General features: G+C 47.0%; 1 protein-coding gene across 1 annotated transcript; it reads left to right on the forward strand.

Annotated features, from left to right (window-relative positions):
• The first annotated feature begins 1,369 nt into the window (after window positions 1–1,369).
• Window positions 1,370–16,962, forward strand: LOC120840737. Its single transcript, XM_040211389.1, has 4 exons — window positions 1,370–3,636; window positions 4,219–5,527; window positions 16,041–16,254; window positions 16,916–16,962. The coding sequence occupies exons 1-4, from the start codon at window positions 1,370–1,372 to the stop codon at window positions 16,960–16,962; spliced, it is 3,837 nt and encodes a 1,278-aa protein (XP_040067323.1).
• The last annotated feature ends 1,211 nt before the right edge of the window (window positions 16,963–18,173 follow it).

Here is an 18,173-nt window from a genome sequence, read left to right on the forward strand (position 1 = left end):
GCCTGAAATCCTGTCCCCTTCAACGTACTAAACCTGGGATGATACACACTTGTTTGGAGCATTTTTTATGGAGTATGCTCGATGAAATGTGCCAAATGAGCCAGTGAAGGCGAATCACATATCCCGAGACATAGAAATACTGAAATACACGGACATGATCCCAGATATTTGTGTACGTTCGTCCTGTCCGGCCCCAGTGGTGGTGTTCAATGCTTCATACCTCACTGCACTTGAAAGCAAAAAAAAAAAAAAATGAATATGACAGGCGTGCAAGTCCTCCGGAACCGAGGAGGCCATTTGCAACTAATCTGAATGCAGAACTGACCGATTACACCATTAATGAGAGCACGCTCTTTACTGAACCTCACAATAAAAGACGACAAGAGTATCTCGTCCGGCGAACATTAAAGTCAACTCATGCCTGTGCGTAGCTTCCAGTGCTTTTCTAGAGATTTGGTTAAATTCCTCGAGCACGACGCCAGCTGCCAGCTGTTTACTGCTTGCTGTACATGGTAAAACCCGCGACGGAACCAAAACGGACAACCGCGATACTTGTTATCTGCCTCGGGTTTTAGTAGGTGCCTACCAAGGTTGCCTGTACTCTTTGGCAATGTTTGTTTTCTGCCAGTTTAGGAGAACTGAGCCACACGCCTATTTCGACCGGTTCAAATTTGAATAAATGGTAACCAACGCACAAAGAAAACAAGTTTCATGTACTTTTTGAGATTTTTGAAGTGACTTTTACTATTGAACGACTGCACCCAGGTGGCAAGGAGTTCTGGGCCCAAACTTGGCTTGCGTCTGGGAGTTTAGGGCATTGAAAAGCCCGAAGAAGCCAAAGTAGAGCCAAACCCGACCTCCCTTGGCAACAGTCTGGGTATTTTGGCCCTAATTCGCCAAACAAATGCCAAACTTAGGCTTCACTGCCTGGTAGTTCGGCTGTCATCTGGCATCATTGGGCCTAAATCGCCTAACAAATGCAAGATTTAGGATTACTGCCCGGTAGTTCGGTAGATCTTTCGCATTTTTGGACCAAAATCACCAAACTAATGCCAAAGTTAGGCTTAACTTTTTGACAGTTCGGCTGTCATCTGGCACATTCGGGCCAAAATCGCCACTGTTGAAAAACTAACAATGAACACCACTGACATGAGACATTTAACCTGGAGCTAAAAGAAGACGAGGGGGATGGGAATCGCGAGCGCGAGCGAACGAGCAGTCGGATAAACCGTTTAACACAAGCCGGTTGTGCTGTTATTCTTTCTCGACCTCAATGTCCTCAACGAGTACCTAGCGAAGGAGCGCCTCAAAGCGCAACAATTATTTGGTGCCGAAACCCGGGACTTGGACTTGAGGAATCAACCTGAAAATGGATCGGCTCAAGACCAAGCGTAAGGTCCGACGCAGTCAGAGTACGAAGATAATCAACGAGATAACGACCATGCTCCAGTCCGTTGCCGTCAATGCCTCTTCTCTCGAGAACCTGAGAGACAGACTGGTAACCAGCAACGAGGAACTCCGTAAAGTCAACGAGGAGATCGAACCACACATCAGCGATAGTGACCTGGAGACAGACTACATCACTGTCGCAGAATATGAAGACGAAGTGGCTAGGACCCTCAGCGAACTGCGCAACAAGATCGCGCGGTTGCAGGCAACGCCAACCACATCCGCTACGGGAGCCGACGGCGACAGGGGCCACCCATCCCCAGCTACGGGAGTGAAGCTCCCCAAACTGCAACTTCTACACTATCAAGGGGAGCTCACGCAGTGGCAACCGTTCTGGGAGCAATTCGACGCCTCAATAAATCGGAACACCAAGCTCTCTGATGGAGAAAAATTCCAGTACCTGCGGTCGCTTCTGAATGGGCCTGCCGCCAGTGCCGTTTCCGGGCTGCAGGCTACGGGAGCGTGCTACAGAGATGCAATAGAGATACTTACTGAACGCTTTGGCGACAAGCAAAACATTCAGCGGGAATATCTGGAATGGCTTCGAAACCTTCCAATGGTAAAGTCAGTGCGTGATGCCCAAGGACTGTGCAATCTGTACAATCACGTCCAGACAAGCATTCGCGGTTTGCGCTCCTTGGATGTTTCAAGCGCGATGTACGCCACAATTATGGTGGACATACTCCTGTCCAGTATTCCAACTGACATCGTTGTGGATTACCCTCGACACAAAAGCTACGGAACACCACTTGTAGTTTCCGCCGGCAGAGAGGAGGGGGCCAGCACGTCTGGCGATGGAGCAGTCAACGTCGCTGCATCGACAACGTATGCCGGTGAGGAGCTGGCGAATTTTTTGCGGTTTCTTCGCGTGGAAATTGAGAGCAGAGAACGATCAGCACCGCTCGAGAAAAGACCAGCAAGCGTGCCGAGGATAGCTCCTAAACCGATACAAACTGTTTATCCACCATCAACGTTCGCGTTACAAACGAGCGGGACAGACGACTACTGCTTTTCTTGCAACCAGCAGAGTCACAGTACCGGCGCCTGTACTGCTGACATCGCACTTGATGAAAAGAAAGGAAGATTAGCGCAAGACATGAGATGTTTTCGCTGCACCAAACGAGGGCATCGGTCCGAAGACTGCCGCAGCCAAGCGAGATGTTCTGGATGCAGGGGACGACATGTCTCGTCAATGTGCAATCCTGTTTGGCAGACAACAAGACCAGTTCCGGAAGAGACCGCCAATATACTCACCACCAGTAATACGACACCTCACCGAGCATCGAGCGTTCTACTGCAAACTTTCAGGAGCTGGGCCGTGAGTGATGAGAGCTGCGCATATATCCGCGGTATTATCGACGCTGGAAGCCAGAAGACGTTCATCAGAGAAGACTTGGCAAGGAAACTTAACTTGAAAATTATAGGCCAACGAAGCATGAAGCTTAACACCTTTGCCAACAGCGGCTCGGACGTGATAAAACAAAACTTCACACTGGTCAGACTACGACTTCGAGGCCAGTATGCGATGACGGAGTATGTTTTAGAAGCCGCTGTCGTCCCATTTATCTGCCAAGATCTCATCGAAACACCCGTCGAACACTCGTTCCTTAAATCAATCACGGGGTCCATCGCTGACGAGTTGATGTTTCCCTCCGTTCAAGCAGAGGAAGGCATAAGCCTGCTCATCGGCGCTGACCAAATGTGGAGATTGTTGACTGGCGAAACACGCCGCTCATCATGCATCCCCGGCCTGGTGGCCATTTCAACTAGCCTAGGATGGACCTTTCAGGGTCCAACAGGCACCGTGAGAGTCTTGTCGAATACTACCGCGAACTTGATGGTATGCGTGTTAGGAGTGGCATTGACCGCCGAAGACGACGGGGCAGCGTTAAGAAACTTCTGGGAGTTGGAGGCCATTGGAATCATGGATGAACCGACCAGTACGAAAGAGCAAGATAGTACGGTACTCGAACAATTCACAGAGAAAATAAGTTGGAAGAATGGCCGCTACGAAGTCGCTCTACCCTGGAAGGAGACAGCAACAACACTTGGAAATAATTACATCACTGCCGGGTCTAGACTCCGCAGCCTGATCCAACGTCTCAAGCACGATGGCTCCATCGCACTATATGACAAAGCGATACGCAATTACTTTGAGGACGGACACGCGGAAGAGGTGAACGAAAAGTCCCCATGTGATGGACGCGTTTATTATATGCCTCATCGAGCGGTGATTCGGGCCAACTCGGAATCGACAAGAATTCGAGTGGTGTTCGACGCTTCATCACACGCGCCAAACACCGGATCTCTCAGCGACCATCTTGAGAAAGGGCCTACCATCAACACAGAACTTTTGCCGGTGCTGCTCCGATTTCGTATGCAAAAGGTGGCTCTCACAGCTGACATCCAAAAGGCCTTCTTGCAGATAGAAATTGCAGAGTATGACAGAGATGCTCTCCGGTTTCTTTGGTTTGAGAAGACACCCAGACCAGGCGAGCCGCTGCCCGATATCAAAGAGTGGCGCATGACGCGAGTTCCTTTTGGAACAACTGCCAGTCCATTCCTACTTGGAGCGACAATTCGTCATCACTTAAAGAACGTGAGTGATTCGAACAAAGACATCGCGGCTCTTTTGCTGGACTCATTTTACGTGGACGACCTACTCATTGGAGCTGCAAGCACCGAAGAAGCCCGAAGACTCGCTTACAGAGCACAGACATTGCTCAGAGAGGCCGGCATGGAACTTCGCAAATGGAATACCAATTCCAGCCAACTGCAGAACCTATTCAATCAAAAGGACGGGAACGTCGATAATTCACCTCACATCACGTCAATCAAGTCCCACGAAGTCACAAAGGTACTGGGACTGGTGTGGGACAAAACCACAGATTCCTTCAGGTTCTCTAGTGACCATCTCTTGGAGATTCTCTCGACAAACATGACTACAAAACGCTTCGTCCTGAAAGCCTCTGCTAGGATCTTCGATCCCCTAGGGTTCCTCTCACCTTATGTCATACGAGTAAAGATTTCGTTTCAACGTATATGGCAACATGGTCTGGGATGGGATGAAGAACTACCAGAAGCACTACGGCAAGAGTGGACAACGTGGTGCGCCGAGTTAAAGGACTTGCCACGCATCATGGCTCCGAGACACTCACACAATGCGGATGGTGAGAGCAAGCTGGAGCTTCACGTTTTCACAGACGCCAGCCCTCAGGCTTATGGTGCCTGTGCCTATCTTCGCGCCGTGAACAGAAAAGAAAATGTCAGCGTCACTCTGGTGTTTGCCAAGTCCAGAGTTGCCCCGCTTAAGACGCTGACCCTCCCACGACTAGAAGTGATGGGAGCCCTCTTGGGGGCACGCATGGCTAAATATCTGTGTACTGTTTTGTTTGGTGTCGTAGTTACGCTATGGTACTGGACAGATTCTATGATAACCCTCGGTTGGATTAAAGGATCAGCAACTGCATGGAAACCTTTCGTCGGTAACCGAGTGACAGAAATACAAGCACTAAGCGATCCCTCTAATTGGCACCACTGCCCGGGCAGCGCGAACCCAGCAGACGCCCTAACTAGAAGGAAGACGGTAATGCAGCTAAGTGCGTATCAGTTATGGTGGTCTGGGCCTGAGTGGCTTTCCCGAGAAGAAGGAAACTGGCCAATTGGCAGTACCTCAGAAGATGAAAACCTCAACGGAATTGATAGGGAGAGACGACAGCAGGTCGGGGAAATACTGCTGACCACTGTGAGTGCACCAACCGCACTCTTGACATTGGAGAATTTCAGCAGCTATACCAACATGCTGCGTGTCACAGCGTGGATAAAACGATTTGTTCAAGGTGGTCGTCGACAGAACAAGTCAGCTGAACTGCCCCTAACGGCAGATGATATTAGAGATGCAGAAGCTTTCTGGATCAAGAATGTTCAACGAGAATGCTTCGGCAGAGAGATCCAGGAGCTGGTTCAAGGCAAATGTATCTCAAAAGGATCGAGAATAACCGATCTGCAGCCCTTTCTTGACGACACAGGAACCTTGCGTATTCGAGGCAGACTTCACCAAGCCACAGCCTCGGAGGAGGTGAGACATCCTACTCTTCTGTTAGGAGATCACCCTTTCACCAAGTTGCTTGTCATGAATGCTCACCTCAGAGTATTACATGGAGGCTTGCAGGCCACTTTGACAGAAATTCGTGACAGATTTTGGCTCTTAAGTTCACGACGAGCCGTGAAGAAGATCATCGCGGAATGTCGCATTTGTCGACGATTCCAAGCAAAACCGGCCACAGCCCCCGTAGCTCCGCTACCGCGGGACAGAGTGGAAGAGAGTCAACCCTTTCAAGTCGTCGGAATCGACTTCGCGGGGCCACTGTTGGTCAACTCAGCAGGGCAGTGCGTTAAGGCCTACGTTGCCTTATTCACTTGCGCGACCACTCGGGCACTACACCTCCAGCTGGTATCCACCGCGGCCACGGCGCCATTTCTTTTGGCCCTGCGACGCTTCGTGTCACGAAGAGGTCTCCCAAGCACCATTTATAGCGACAATGCGCTGACATTCAAGAGAGCAGCGAGGGACCTGCCGGCCTTCTGGGAGGCTATTCGCAGTGCAGAATCTCAAGACTTCTGCAGTGTTAACCAAGTCACCTAGAAGTTCATTGTAGAACGGGCAGCCTGGTGGGGAGGCTGGTGGGAAAGGATGGAGAGGTCAGTGAAAACGTGCCTCCGGAGAATTCTTGGACGGCAGAGCTTGTCGTTTGAAGAACTAACGACTGTACTAACTGACATCGAGGCAGCGCTGAACTCTTGGCCACTCACCTACCTTCATGCCGATAATAGTGAACCAGCGGTCTTGACCCCCGCTCACCTACTCATAGGAAGGCGATTGATAACTCTTCCAGAGGCGGAGCCAACCCACGCGTCATCGAGAGATTCACTAACACGCCGGTGGAAATATAGGCAAAGGCTCATGAACAACTTCTGGGTACGTTGGAAGAGAGGATACCTACTAGAGCTTCGTTCGGCCCACCTTGCACCACCGCTCAGCAGCCGTGCACCGAACGTTGGTGATGTAGTACTGTTGCATGACCGTATCACCCCAAGGCATCTTTGGACCTTGGTACGAGTCGTTGAAGTTTTTCCAGGAAGAGATGGAAATGTAAGGGCGTGTGCTGTTAAGCTGCCGTCTGGTTGTGTAATCCGACAGCCAGTGCAGCTGCTCTACCCTTTGGAAACTTTGTAAATCTTATCCCCAATTTCCTCACTTCGTGAGCGGGGGGAGGATGTTGAAAAACTAACAATGAACACCACTGACATGAGACATTTAACCTGGAGCTAAAAGAAGACGAGGGGGTTGGGATTCGCGAGCGCGAGCGAACGAGCAGTCGGATAAACCCTTTAGTACAAGCCGGTTGTGCTGTTATTCTTTCTCGACCTCAATGTCCTCAACGAGTACCTAGCGAAAAAGCGCCTCAAAGCGCAACAGCCACAGATATGCCAGAGTTAGGCTTACTACCTCGTAGTTCGGTTGACATCTGGCATCTCTAGGCCCAAGTCGCCAAACGAATGCCCAAGTTAGGCTTCGGTTCCCGATAGTTCGGCTGTCATCTGGCAGCTACGGGCTAAAGTCGCTAAACAAGTGCCAAAGTTAGGCTTCGCTTCCCGATAGTTTGGCTCTCATCTTGCAGCTACGGTCCAAAGTCGCCAAACAAGTGCCAAAGTTAGGCTTCGCTTCCCCATAGTTCGGCTGTCATCTGGCAGCTACGGGCTAAAGTTGTCAAACAAGTGCCAGAACTAGGCTTACTGCCTTGGAGTTCGGCTGATGAGGTATTTGTTGTACGCGGGTGGTCTTCATCTTAATTAAATAGAAATCAAGTTTCATTCGGCTGGCAACTTTATCTTATTTTGGGTGTCTCTTGATTTCTCCAGTCCAAAGGTTGGCTGAATGTTTTGACGCGGCTGGACCAGGCTTTGCAAACGCAAATTGTGCCGGATGTTGTACTCGCGCGTAGGTGCACACGCCAATATCGGGACGCGCCACGAGACTGGTTCGACATTAAAGCGCATTCACACCGGCGATGCGATCTAGTCGCGCGATAACTTTCATCGCATAAGCGACCATCGCGGGCAAAAAGCGACTGGATTTGAGCAGTAGCTTGCTGACCAGACTTTTTCCGATGCCATCTAGTCGCGGAGAGGCTGAGCCAATCAACGGCGTTCGGAGCGAGAGTTTTTGAGAAGCGACTCGCCAACGAAGGCATTGGACTCGCTCATCGCGCACGCCAGATTGACCAACTAATTACTTTTTTTTTTTGCGATGCGATTTAGTCGGATCGCGCGACTCCTTACATTCCCGGTGTGAATCCGCCTTTACAGAAAGTGTTGCCATTGAGCTAGCACTGCGCGAGACTGATGTCCGCACGTCTAAACGAGATATATCATTATTAGGCGGCGCATTGCAAAAGCGAGCGTGGCTCTGTGCGCGTCTTGCATTGTGATTGAGCACTGTCAAATCTTAGCGATAACAAAGAGCGAAACCACCGGGGCTCCGTGGCGCGGCTCCCGCATCACACTTGGAGAATGAAAATGAAATCCCGGAACTTGTACTATTTTAGCGGGTTGGTACATTTTACACATTTAGAAAGTGGAGACACAAAAGGGACGTTACAGACAGGGCAATCTCAACTTTAACAACATTTATTTTTGGCTTCAAGCTCAAAGTCCGCCCGCTCCGTGGGAGAACCGGAAGGGGAATCTTGGGGGAAGGAGAGGAAGCAACGACAGACTCCGAGAACATCAAGTGGACGCCGAAAGAGCTGCTTCGGATTCTAAGCACCCGATCGTCATTCACGGGAGAAAATGTCCCGGCTGCGCTTTTAATTTTGCCGGCACAACAGCCATGGGAGGCCACAGGGAGCGAGTCTGAAGAGAAATAATTGAGGCCTATCGGATGCCGACAAGCCCGCAAAACATAAGCACCCCTTCGATTTCGCTCTCAAGAAAGGAGATTATCTTTCTGAGGCCCACAATGGAAGCCGGACGCTGACATACTAGGCAAGGCGACAAGGTCACCGGCAGAAGTGGCCTTTCCTTCTATGCGTTGTTGATTCCCCTTCGATCTCGCCTTTTGCAAATCCCCCCCGCCTGCTTTTGTGTCTTCGTGTGGGTGTCAGCGAGCGCGACAGCCGCTTTGAGCAAATCAAAAGGGTGGAGCGAAACGCGTGACCCGGCGTGACCTCTCTACGTAGGACGCGTAGGACAAAACCGTTTGGACGGAAATTTGTCACGTGACTCTCTCTGTCACGCTGATGGGTTCTCTGGGGCTGTTGTTTTCGCCGTTTGCCTAGTTATAGAAATAGGCGGGCCACGTAGGTCCGGTTTTCGAACTGCACTCTTCAGTGTTCTGTTGCTTTCATGCGTTGCAGACGCGGCCGTGCTTTTTCGTCGTAAACGGTCGGAATACGCCCATGTCAATTTGTTGGACACGCTTCGACAAAAACTCGTCGTCGCCGACGACGAGACGTCAGTTGAATGTGCGCAACCTTCTTTCTCGAGTGTGTTTGTGGGGTGCCTGAGCTGCATTATGCATCTATCAAGGATTACATGATATCGCTCTTTTATTAGTAAGTACACTGCAAGCATGCTTCTGATAGTAGTCCTGCTTTCCTCTCAATCTCCGCGGTTTTTTGTGTGATGAGGTTTGCTTGGCATGAGGACAGTGTCAATTCTATTTTATAATTTGCTTGTTGTTTTACAGAGAAGTGTGACCTTTGTAAATATGTCGCGAATACACTGTGTGTAATAATAGTGGTTTAATAAACTTCTGGGAGCGATCCAAAAATGTTTGTTTGTCCGAATATGTGATTGTTTATGCCACAAATGATATGCAACGCAACATACACATACTTGCACGACCTTCGGCCAATACGGAGCAGACGCATCGTAGAGTATTCGAACAGTATTGCGCGAACGCTAGGCCGGGGCAAAACAGCTGTACGGCAATACTTGCCGGATATCAAACGGTGGTGCAAAACTGGACATTTGAGCAATATTCGAACCGACTTTCGGCCGGCACTGGCACGATACTGCAAAGTATTGCCGTGCTGCTTGGGAACGGAGGTGATGACATGTTACCGTTATGTTTCCAACGCTTATTTAATTTAATTCTCTTCTGACACACGAAAAGAGCACTTCTTTGACACACCAGAGACATTCAAAACTTGGGCAGGCCTCTAGCTTTCTTTGCCACTTTTGGCACTTCTTTGGCACTTCAGTGGGTAGCCAGAGAAGAGCCAAATTTCGGCGCGCCCCGAATCGCCAAATTAAAATTTACTGCGGCAGTTATGGCTCAAGTCTGGCACTTACTTTGGCAGAACCGTGGCGCACCGGAGAAAAGCAAAACTTGGCATGTCCGAAATACCCAGATTAGGCGTTGCATTGGCAGTTATGGCTCAAGTCTGGCACTTACTTTGGCACAACTGTGGCGGACCAGAGAAATGCCAAACTCGGCGTGGCCGAAATACCGAAATTAGGCGTTGCTCTGGTAGTTATTGCTCACTTATGGCACTATTTCGGCACTCCTGTGGCGTACCAGAAAAACGCCAAACTTTGGCGTGTCCGAAATACCCAAATTAGGCGTTGCTCTGGCAGTTGTGGCTGAATTATGGCACCAACTTTGGCGCTCCTCTGGCGGACCAGAGAAACGCCAAACCTTGGCATGCCCCCAATTCCTAGATTAGGATTTACTATGGCAGTTATGGCTCAAGCATGGCACCAACTTTGGCGCTCTTCTGGCGGACCAGAGCAACGCCAAACTTTGGCAATCCGAAATACACAAATTGGGCGTTTCTCTGGCAGTTATGGCTCAGGTATGGCAGTACTTTGGCATTCCTGTGGCGAACCAGGGAAAAGCCAAACTTTGGCACGTCCCAAATACCGAAATTAGGCGTTGCTTTGGCAGTTATGGCTGAAGTATGGCACCAACTTTGGCACTACTCTGGCGGACCAGAGAAACGCCAAACCTTGGCACGGCCCGAATTCCCAGATTAGGATTTACTATGGCAGTTATGGCTCAAGTATGGCACCAACTTTGGCGCTCCTCTGGCGGACCAGACAAACGCCAAACCTTGGCATGCCCCGAATTCCCAGATTACGATTTACTATGGCAGTTATGGCTCAAGTATGGCACCAACATTGGCACTCCTCTGGCGTACTATAGAAGAGCCAAACTTTGGCATGCCCTAGGATCGCCCAACTAAGGCTATAGTTAGGCACCGTAATTTGGCACTGATGAGTGCCATGGTGCAAAAACCTAACTGCGCCAAAGTTGGGCCCTTATGTTTGCCAGACCTTTGCCCAAGTTGGGCATTCCTCTGGCGTGCTACCTGGGCATGCACTTGAATGTTCAATTCAAGAGTTTATAAAACGTGACTACCCCATGCTTGTCACATGCCAACAGGGTGGTAACGCTCAATGGATTGAGCCCAGTGGATAGTTAGGTAAGCCTGTGGGGTAGTTACAGCCATCAAAACGCATGATGACTAGGGGGGTGCTCACTTTTTCTTGGAGTGTGGTGCTTCACGAGTTCGCCAACTTTGTCGCGTGCATTTTACCATGTCCAGATGCAGAAAATAACCACTGGGCTTGTGGGCAATCGTTCTGTGCAAACAGGTGAAGCTGGTAGCAATGGTTAAAATGACTGGCGGCCCCTCACTTACGTACGTCACGTGCGAGTATACCGCAACGTTGTCTTCAACCCACTCTTTCACTTTTTCTAGAGCCAAGCACGTGTGATCCGCGCTGTCACACAGGTCCTCACTGATGATAGCAAAGCTGTTTGTAGATTTTCTTGTAAATACACATGTAAATATAATAACTTTTTTTTCCAGTGGTATGCTTGAACTTTGTCAGGAAGCACGATGTCCACTTTTCAGCGAAGTCAAATGAAAAACAATGCTCCCGCGTTGCATGGACTGCTTTTCATTGTATATCGCTTTATCATGCGTTTGTCGGATATGGTATTGAAACATCCAACTTTCAACCGTTAAACATTTAGAAAGTGGAGACACATAAGGAGGGATACGTACCTTATCGCCCCTGATGTGTCTCCACTTTCTAAATGTTTAAAAAACACCAACACGCTCAAATAGTACTAGTTTCAACCGTTACTTGAACGAATTTTAGAAAAGTCTCAGGATATATATATATATATATATATATATATATATATATATATATATATATTATTTTTTTTACACAAGGTCGCCAGACTTCCATGTTGTAAGCACAATCTCTTCATCCTCTGGGATATGAAGTTCCTCGAGTGTAAGGGACTGGCCTTTTGGGCAGTGATCGCAGTCTCATTGAAGACACAGACTTGTTAGTGGGTCGCACAGAAATTCTGAATTCATTTCACCAGTGTTGAATGTTTAGCCTGTAACGTTCTCTACAGTGGCATTACAAAGGCAATAATTGGCGCAGCCCACACAAACGCATACTTCGTGGTGACCCATCTAGGGCGCAAGGAATAAAATTTCGTTAGCCGAACGCCGGAATCAGGGAGCTTATCTTTCTATACAAGAAAGGCCTCTCGGATTGAGTGTTTTAGCAAGCGCTTTGGAACAAACGTTTTCTCCCCGTCAAGACTGAGAGAGATCACATCCTTCTGGTTGGGACTTCGGCGCGAATATTGTAGCTCGTTCCCAGGGGTCACCTCGCACCTCGTGTAAGAATGCGACTCATACCACACGCCATGCTTTCCCTTACATGGAGCGTAAACACTGTCGCCATGTTAACCTTTCCTAGGTTAATATAATGACAGTGTTTACGCTATATTGTATTTAGGCGGTGTTCAAGTATTGGGGGGTTCTGCTGTTTGCCGGTGTGCCTCTTTGCGCCTAATATTATCACCCGTGACGCCAGCGAGTGGGATAGCGACAGGCATGATTGCTCAGTAAACAAGGCATCGGCGGTCATAGTTTGCTGGCTGAAGCGAACCATCTCATCCTTGACAGCGAGCGAGGAAATTCGAAAAAAGATTGTATCGGCCGCTTTGCTAGAACTAGCGACAAGAGTCGTCTGCTATACTTCCGTCAACTATTGCGCCATAATCATGATCTTCGGGAGGAAATGGTTGAATATATTCGAATTCCAAATATAAGTCTGGTATATATATAAGAAAGATAGATGGAGATAGAGCGGAAGAGAGAGGAGCATAAAGTGTCGTAGGAAAATAAAGTAGACATAGGATCCCAATGGCCGATGGCTGCAGGATCTCTTTTCGGATCCCTAGTTCGTGATATGATAGCTCTTTGTACGCAGTAGTTTCTCCTCACTTTTACTGCGTGAACGATTGCTATATTTTTCCATGGCCTCGTCTAAATGAAAATATACAAAAGTTGTGTGTTTGTTTCATGAAAGTGGTACTTGATTGTCACTTCTCGTATGGGCCACTGCTAAGTGTATTCTTTGAAAAAAGACCCTACTTTGGGGAGTTGCGTCTTCTTCTCAATAAAACAATGTAACATGTTTTCTATAGAAATGAATGCAGAAATGGAGTATGACAGGGTACCCAAATGTAAAAATAAATAAATAAAAAGCGGTGTTTTTTTTTCTTTTTTTTCATCGGAATTTTTTTGTTTGATTTTTTTTGTCTCAATATGTGCCTAAATATATCCCGACTATCCTATACCTTAAATGCTTTATATATATGTTTTAGAATAATAGCCATATATAAGAAGAATAGTCTCTAAAAAGTATATGATAATGATTAAATTATTTCATGAGATACACGCATCCAAATTTTGCCATTTCTTGTTCAAGCAGGCATGTTTGGCAATTTTTGTAGAACGAATTATAATAGAAATAATTATATTTTAAATATTTCACAGGCAAGCTATATCCATAGTTTGTTTCTAAATAGTTATAACATTCTCCTAATTTTATTGCTTGAGTTATTCACTTTCAAATGTGCCCCATCCATCAGTGCGTATTAATGTAACTGTCCACCTCTTCACGCCTTACGGTTTTTCCTGTCCCCAATATTTTTTTTTCTGGTCAAAGCTAAGTTTTGATTCCTGTACAGCATACGCTAGACAAAATAATATAAAAGCATGAGTTGATTTAAAAATGTCGACCAGCCATCCTTTGGTCGATCTTCTCTGAAATTACTCAACTGTTATTTGCGGAAAACACAATAGTAGTTTCATGGCCGCGAAAAATTTACTAAGGTAATAAAATAGAATACTCCCGTTTTTCCTATAGCATGCATTAGCTCGTGTCAAGCGATGACGGCCGGTGGTACCACTCGACCCCAGCAATACAGGCCTCTATCCGCGATCCAGCCTACATGGAGATCAGTGGTGCCAGTGCTATTAGACATAAATCGTTTTTTTGCACTCAATTTTCGCGATGACCACTTAAACAGCTCCACACTGCCAAATCGCGAGAAAAGATTGTCGCCTGCAGCGTATTCAGCTTCACTTCTCATGCGTTTTATAGAGAAGAAAAGTATCAAAGCCACGCGGGACAGGTTAGGTGAAAGTTTCAGTGGCTTCAGTTTCGTTTTCGAGTTCGTCGCCTTGGTGGCACGGGCATGTAAACTTTTTTCAGTCAATATTTTCAGTGAAATATGAGTCGCCTGATCATTTCTCGTGCCCTCTGACACAAAATGTGGCAGTAATTCCATCATTGCCCATAATGACTAAAAAGTCGTCTGCTATCGTTGGAACGGCCATACAGACGCGTATGAAAATGGCATCGCCACCTGCTCCGCCCGCTTCGCCAACCCTTTCAAAATCTAGAAAATTAAAACCCCGCGTGTCCTCCATACAATTGGGCATTCTGATTGGCTTTATGGAGGGCCACACACAATTGGCAAGGGCATGCACCGAGCTCACCGCAGAGTTCACCAGAGATCGGCGAACTCTATTGTGGGCCGAGCCTGTGCGGCGCCTAAACAGCCTTGAGCCGGCGAAGAAGACTCGGGCGGAGTGGCAGCAGTTTTGGAGCGCGAAAGCTAGAGTACCAAAGGGCAAGGCAGGTATCCTGAGTGAGGACAGAAGGAGCATGGGAGGAGGGCCACTCCGAGGTTTGCCTCTGACTCTAGAGGAGGAGCGAATTCTCGGAATCCTCGGTTTGGGCACAGTCCAAGGTTGCGGCGGGCCAGTGCTGGGACCTGAGGTGAGATCACACTATTTTTGCATTGACATGCCGACGTTTTTGGTGAACCGATTAGCAGTGAAGAAAACACCCCCAAACATGGCTGCCCTTGTGCACAGTGAAGCAAATACTTTCTCAAATGCCCTAGTATATCACCATCTTGCTGTCACGTAGAGGGTCACAGTAAATTTGTATGCTAATTCTAAGCCTGACTGCATATATCAAGAAATTGTCTGAAGATAGGGGGCTACGTGGGTCGACAGTTGGTGAGCGAATAGTTTGCACGTGCTAGTCACTAATAGAGTTGCCAAAATTATTTCAGCCACCGGCCAAAGATGCCCTTCAACCTCGATGGCATTCGGGCACCATCCCAGCCAAGTCGATGAGCCGGATGACGAGGCTGGAGGCAAGTGTTTCTTTTAATGAACCTGAGTTTGTTGGTATGAATTATATATACAATCTGCGCATCTCTAAGGTTGTCTCATAGTTTAGTCTCCGCTATGACCCCACCCTGTCCAGAGAGAAGTCCGGCGAGCTCTTCGTGGAGTCCCAGGCCGACCTCGTGACCCAGGTCATACGGCTCGCTCAAGCGGTTCACCATGCAGGTCGAAATTCTCACAAAGCAAATGCATTCAGTAAATCAGAAACGTGAAAGATGCACGCAGCGAGTTCATTCAAGAATCAAGAGCATGCACCATTGGACCCACACCTTTATAAAGTGCAGAGGCAGTCCATAATATAGAAATTACACTTGTGAATTCATGGCCCGAAAGAAATGGAATCAGTGGACAACCATAAAAAGCACACATTTAGTGACTACTTTCCACATTACACATCCAGTGCAATAGGTTGGTCATATTTGTGAGCAATTGCAAACCACGTTGTACACAAAATGCGTAAACCCGTGCGGTGGATATATCAAATTCATTTCCTTTCTATAAGATAGGTGACTCTAATCACTTATTTTATCGGGCAGATATCCTTCAACTTAGGCAAGCTTACTCTTTGGTTCCATTAACCTGGTCCTATGAGTACATGGTTTTGTCACAGGTAAATTAAATGTCAAGCTCCGATACATTATTGTTTATGATCCTACTACTGCAAAGCGGCAATCAACATAGTAGTGATACGCTGTGCAAAGTGGCAGTGGACAAGCAGGACATAGCTCCCAAATACATGTGCAACTGTTTAGCTGATAAGTTAGCCATTCGCAATAGTTGCAAACAAAAGGGAAGCAAGAGTTTATACAGATTTCGCATTAGATGTGGTGGTGCTGCGTGTATTTTGCTAGAAATAAACATTTATACATTTGTCTCACCCTGAGATATACACTAATGTGAGTGATACTTAGTGATACATGATGCATTGCTTCGTAAACATCTACTAAAAAAACAAGGTTGTTGCTTGACCCATGTTGCGTGGCAAGGTGCTTGCTGCAGACCCTGCAACCTTGGAAAAAGTACGAGCATGTAAATGCTGAGTACGTGGACGATGAGCATGTCGACGATGAGTATCTCGACGCAGACAAAACCTTGCCACCAGTTGACGCAGCTGAACATTCGCCACCGATCGATGCAGTCCAGAGCCTACAACAAGTGGGAGACTTCAACAATGACATTCCTCTCGACAACCTAGAGGAAGCAAATGGCAATGGTAGCCGGAACAATACAACACCCGCAATCGACCATCAACCTACCAGACGAAACTCAAGCTGCACTTACCGCCCTTCTGCCCCCAAACCACGTTATACCAACGGAACCGCCCGGCTTCGTTGTGGGCCCCAAACAACAAACAGTATCGCGCTATGAATTATAACCACGGGACTCTGATTTGCCCGGTGCCCTGTGTATACGACTCGCGGGTGATAAAATAAATTCAGACGGCAATATATTTGATAGGGGGGATGGTGGAATTGTGCGCGTGAACTGAGAAGGATGAAGTTCGACGGTTGGAAAAAGAAAAGTCTTTGGGCCCGTTGCACATGTTACAAAGAGCACAATATTATGCAGTGAAGAAAAGCTGTCTATGAAGGAGGTAATAAAACCATCAAATATTGCACTCTGGCGAATGATTTATTAAAGTTAAGCAAAGTTTCTTTTTTGTTTCCTCAAACAGGCCAGAAACGAGCTGGTACGTGTGGGCACGCAGGCCAGGGGGCTCCTGTGTCTGATTGCCTTCCTGGCAATTCAACGCACAAAAAGTGACCACGGACTTGATTAGGGACGCACCTGATTAATAGCGAGGTAGGTTCCCTTTCTCTTGACATTTCTTTTGGCTCTTATAGTAAACATTATAATTTCTGTTTACTTTTCAGGACGAGCACCTTTCGACCAGAACAAGAAGAGCTGGGTGTATTTATAAACGAACCTTTTAACATGATTAAACTTCTAATTTATGCTTCAACGTTTTCTGGCTTGTGGAAATTGGTACGTGCAAAACGTGTAGTTAGTTCATTGCTTTCGTCGATTGATTTCAACACAGGTGTTGTGCATGGGAAATTTCCTGTAAATATTTTTGGCATCTTCCCCTGAACGACTTCCACACATAAAGCCGCGATTAAGAATAGTCCTGCAAATATAGCAGAATGACAAGCTAGGCCTGTAATGTTATGCTGGAAATGTCCACCTACATCGCTTGTCAACTATTATCTTGATTGCTATCTAGAAAGTAAATATATCACTAAACAAAATTTTGAACCACTGTTGCTGGACACATTTGAAAAATATATAAAAAATTCGCAATACCAGGACTATTGAGCACTTTTATTTGCTTACCCAGCAAAGCAATTAATAGAAATAGATTCACAACAAATTGCAGTGCCCAACAACCAGATAAATATCAGAGCAGAGAAATACGCAGCTTATGCAATGTCAACGTATGTGAACCTCCCTAACAGTAGATTAAAAGCAGCCCTGCCACAAATAATATGCGAGTAATTTTAAAAATGTACTGGAGATGCATCACCCTACGCAACTGCTGTGCCTGCTTTGGCTGAGCAGGATAGTGCAGTCATATTGATTTTGTCTACCATTAAATGGTTATACAAAGCATTTATATGGATGTAGCATATGAATGGAGTTCGAAAATCAAAGGATCCTGTCTCCTAGAGAGCTTCAACCAGTCTTCCAATATGACCTGGAGCACATGAGTTGTCAAACCAGCAGACCTAGTATAAAATGTATCTTCTTGCACATCAAGCATATTCAAAGTGGAAACAAATAGTGTGGGTAATGGCTACAGGGCAATAACTGCTACAATGCCTTTTAAAAGGGCCCCTTACAGGGGCCTATTATAAGGGGTGCTGTGTTCTAATTTAAAAACAATCCATAGCGTAATAGAAACCCTGACATAGCTGAAGAATTGAATGTTTATTGTGGCTGATGTACAGTTTATTGAAACATTTATACCTTCATCATAGTCCTTCACAACTTCAGCTCAAAGTGGAAAGTTCAATCATAAATTGACCACAAAATATCCAACTAAAATTGAATATTAACACTTGTGGGAACAGTTCTCATCATGCGAGCTATAGGAGCAAATACTGATGCTTGGTCGAGGCATGAGACCATTAT

The sequence above is a fragment of the Ixodes scapularis genome, unplaced genomic scaffold, assembly GCF_016920785.2.
Source record: "Ixodes scapularis isolate PalLabHiFi unplaced genomic scaffold, ASM1692078v2 PGA_scaffold2__306_contigs__length_199485367, whole genome shotgun sequence".
Lineage (NCBI taxonomy): Eukaryota > Metazoa > Arthropoda > Arachnida > Ixodida > Ixodidae > Ixodes > Ixodes scapularis.

Excerpts from the sequence above, each read along its gene's own strand:
- LOC120840737 (XM_040211389.1), top strand. The coding sequence starts at position 1,370 with ATGGATCGGCTCAAGACCAAGCGTAAGGTCCGACGCAGTCAGAGTACG. Across the intron at positions 5,528-16,040 it reads AAGCCACAGCCTCGGAGGAG|ACCCTGCAACCTTGGAAAAA; the intron begins GTGAGACATCCT and ends TGCTTGCTGCAG. Across the intron at positions 16,255-16,915 it reads AGAGGAAGCAAATGGCAATG|GACGAGCACCTTTCGACCAG; the intron begins GTAGCCGGAACA and ends TTTACTTTTCAG.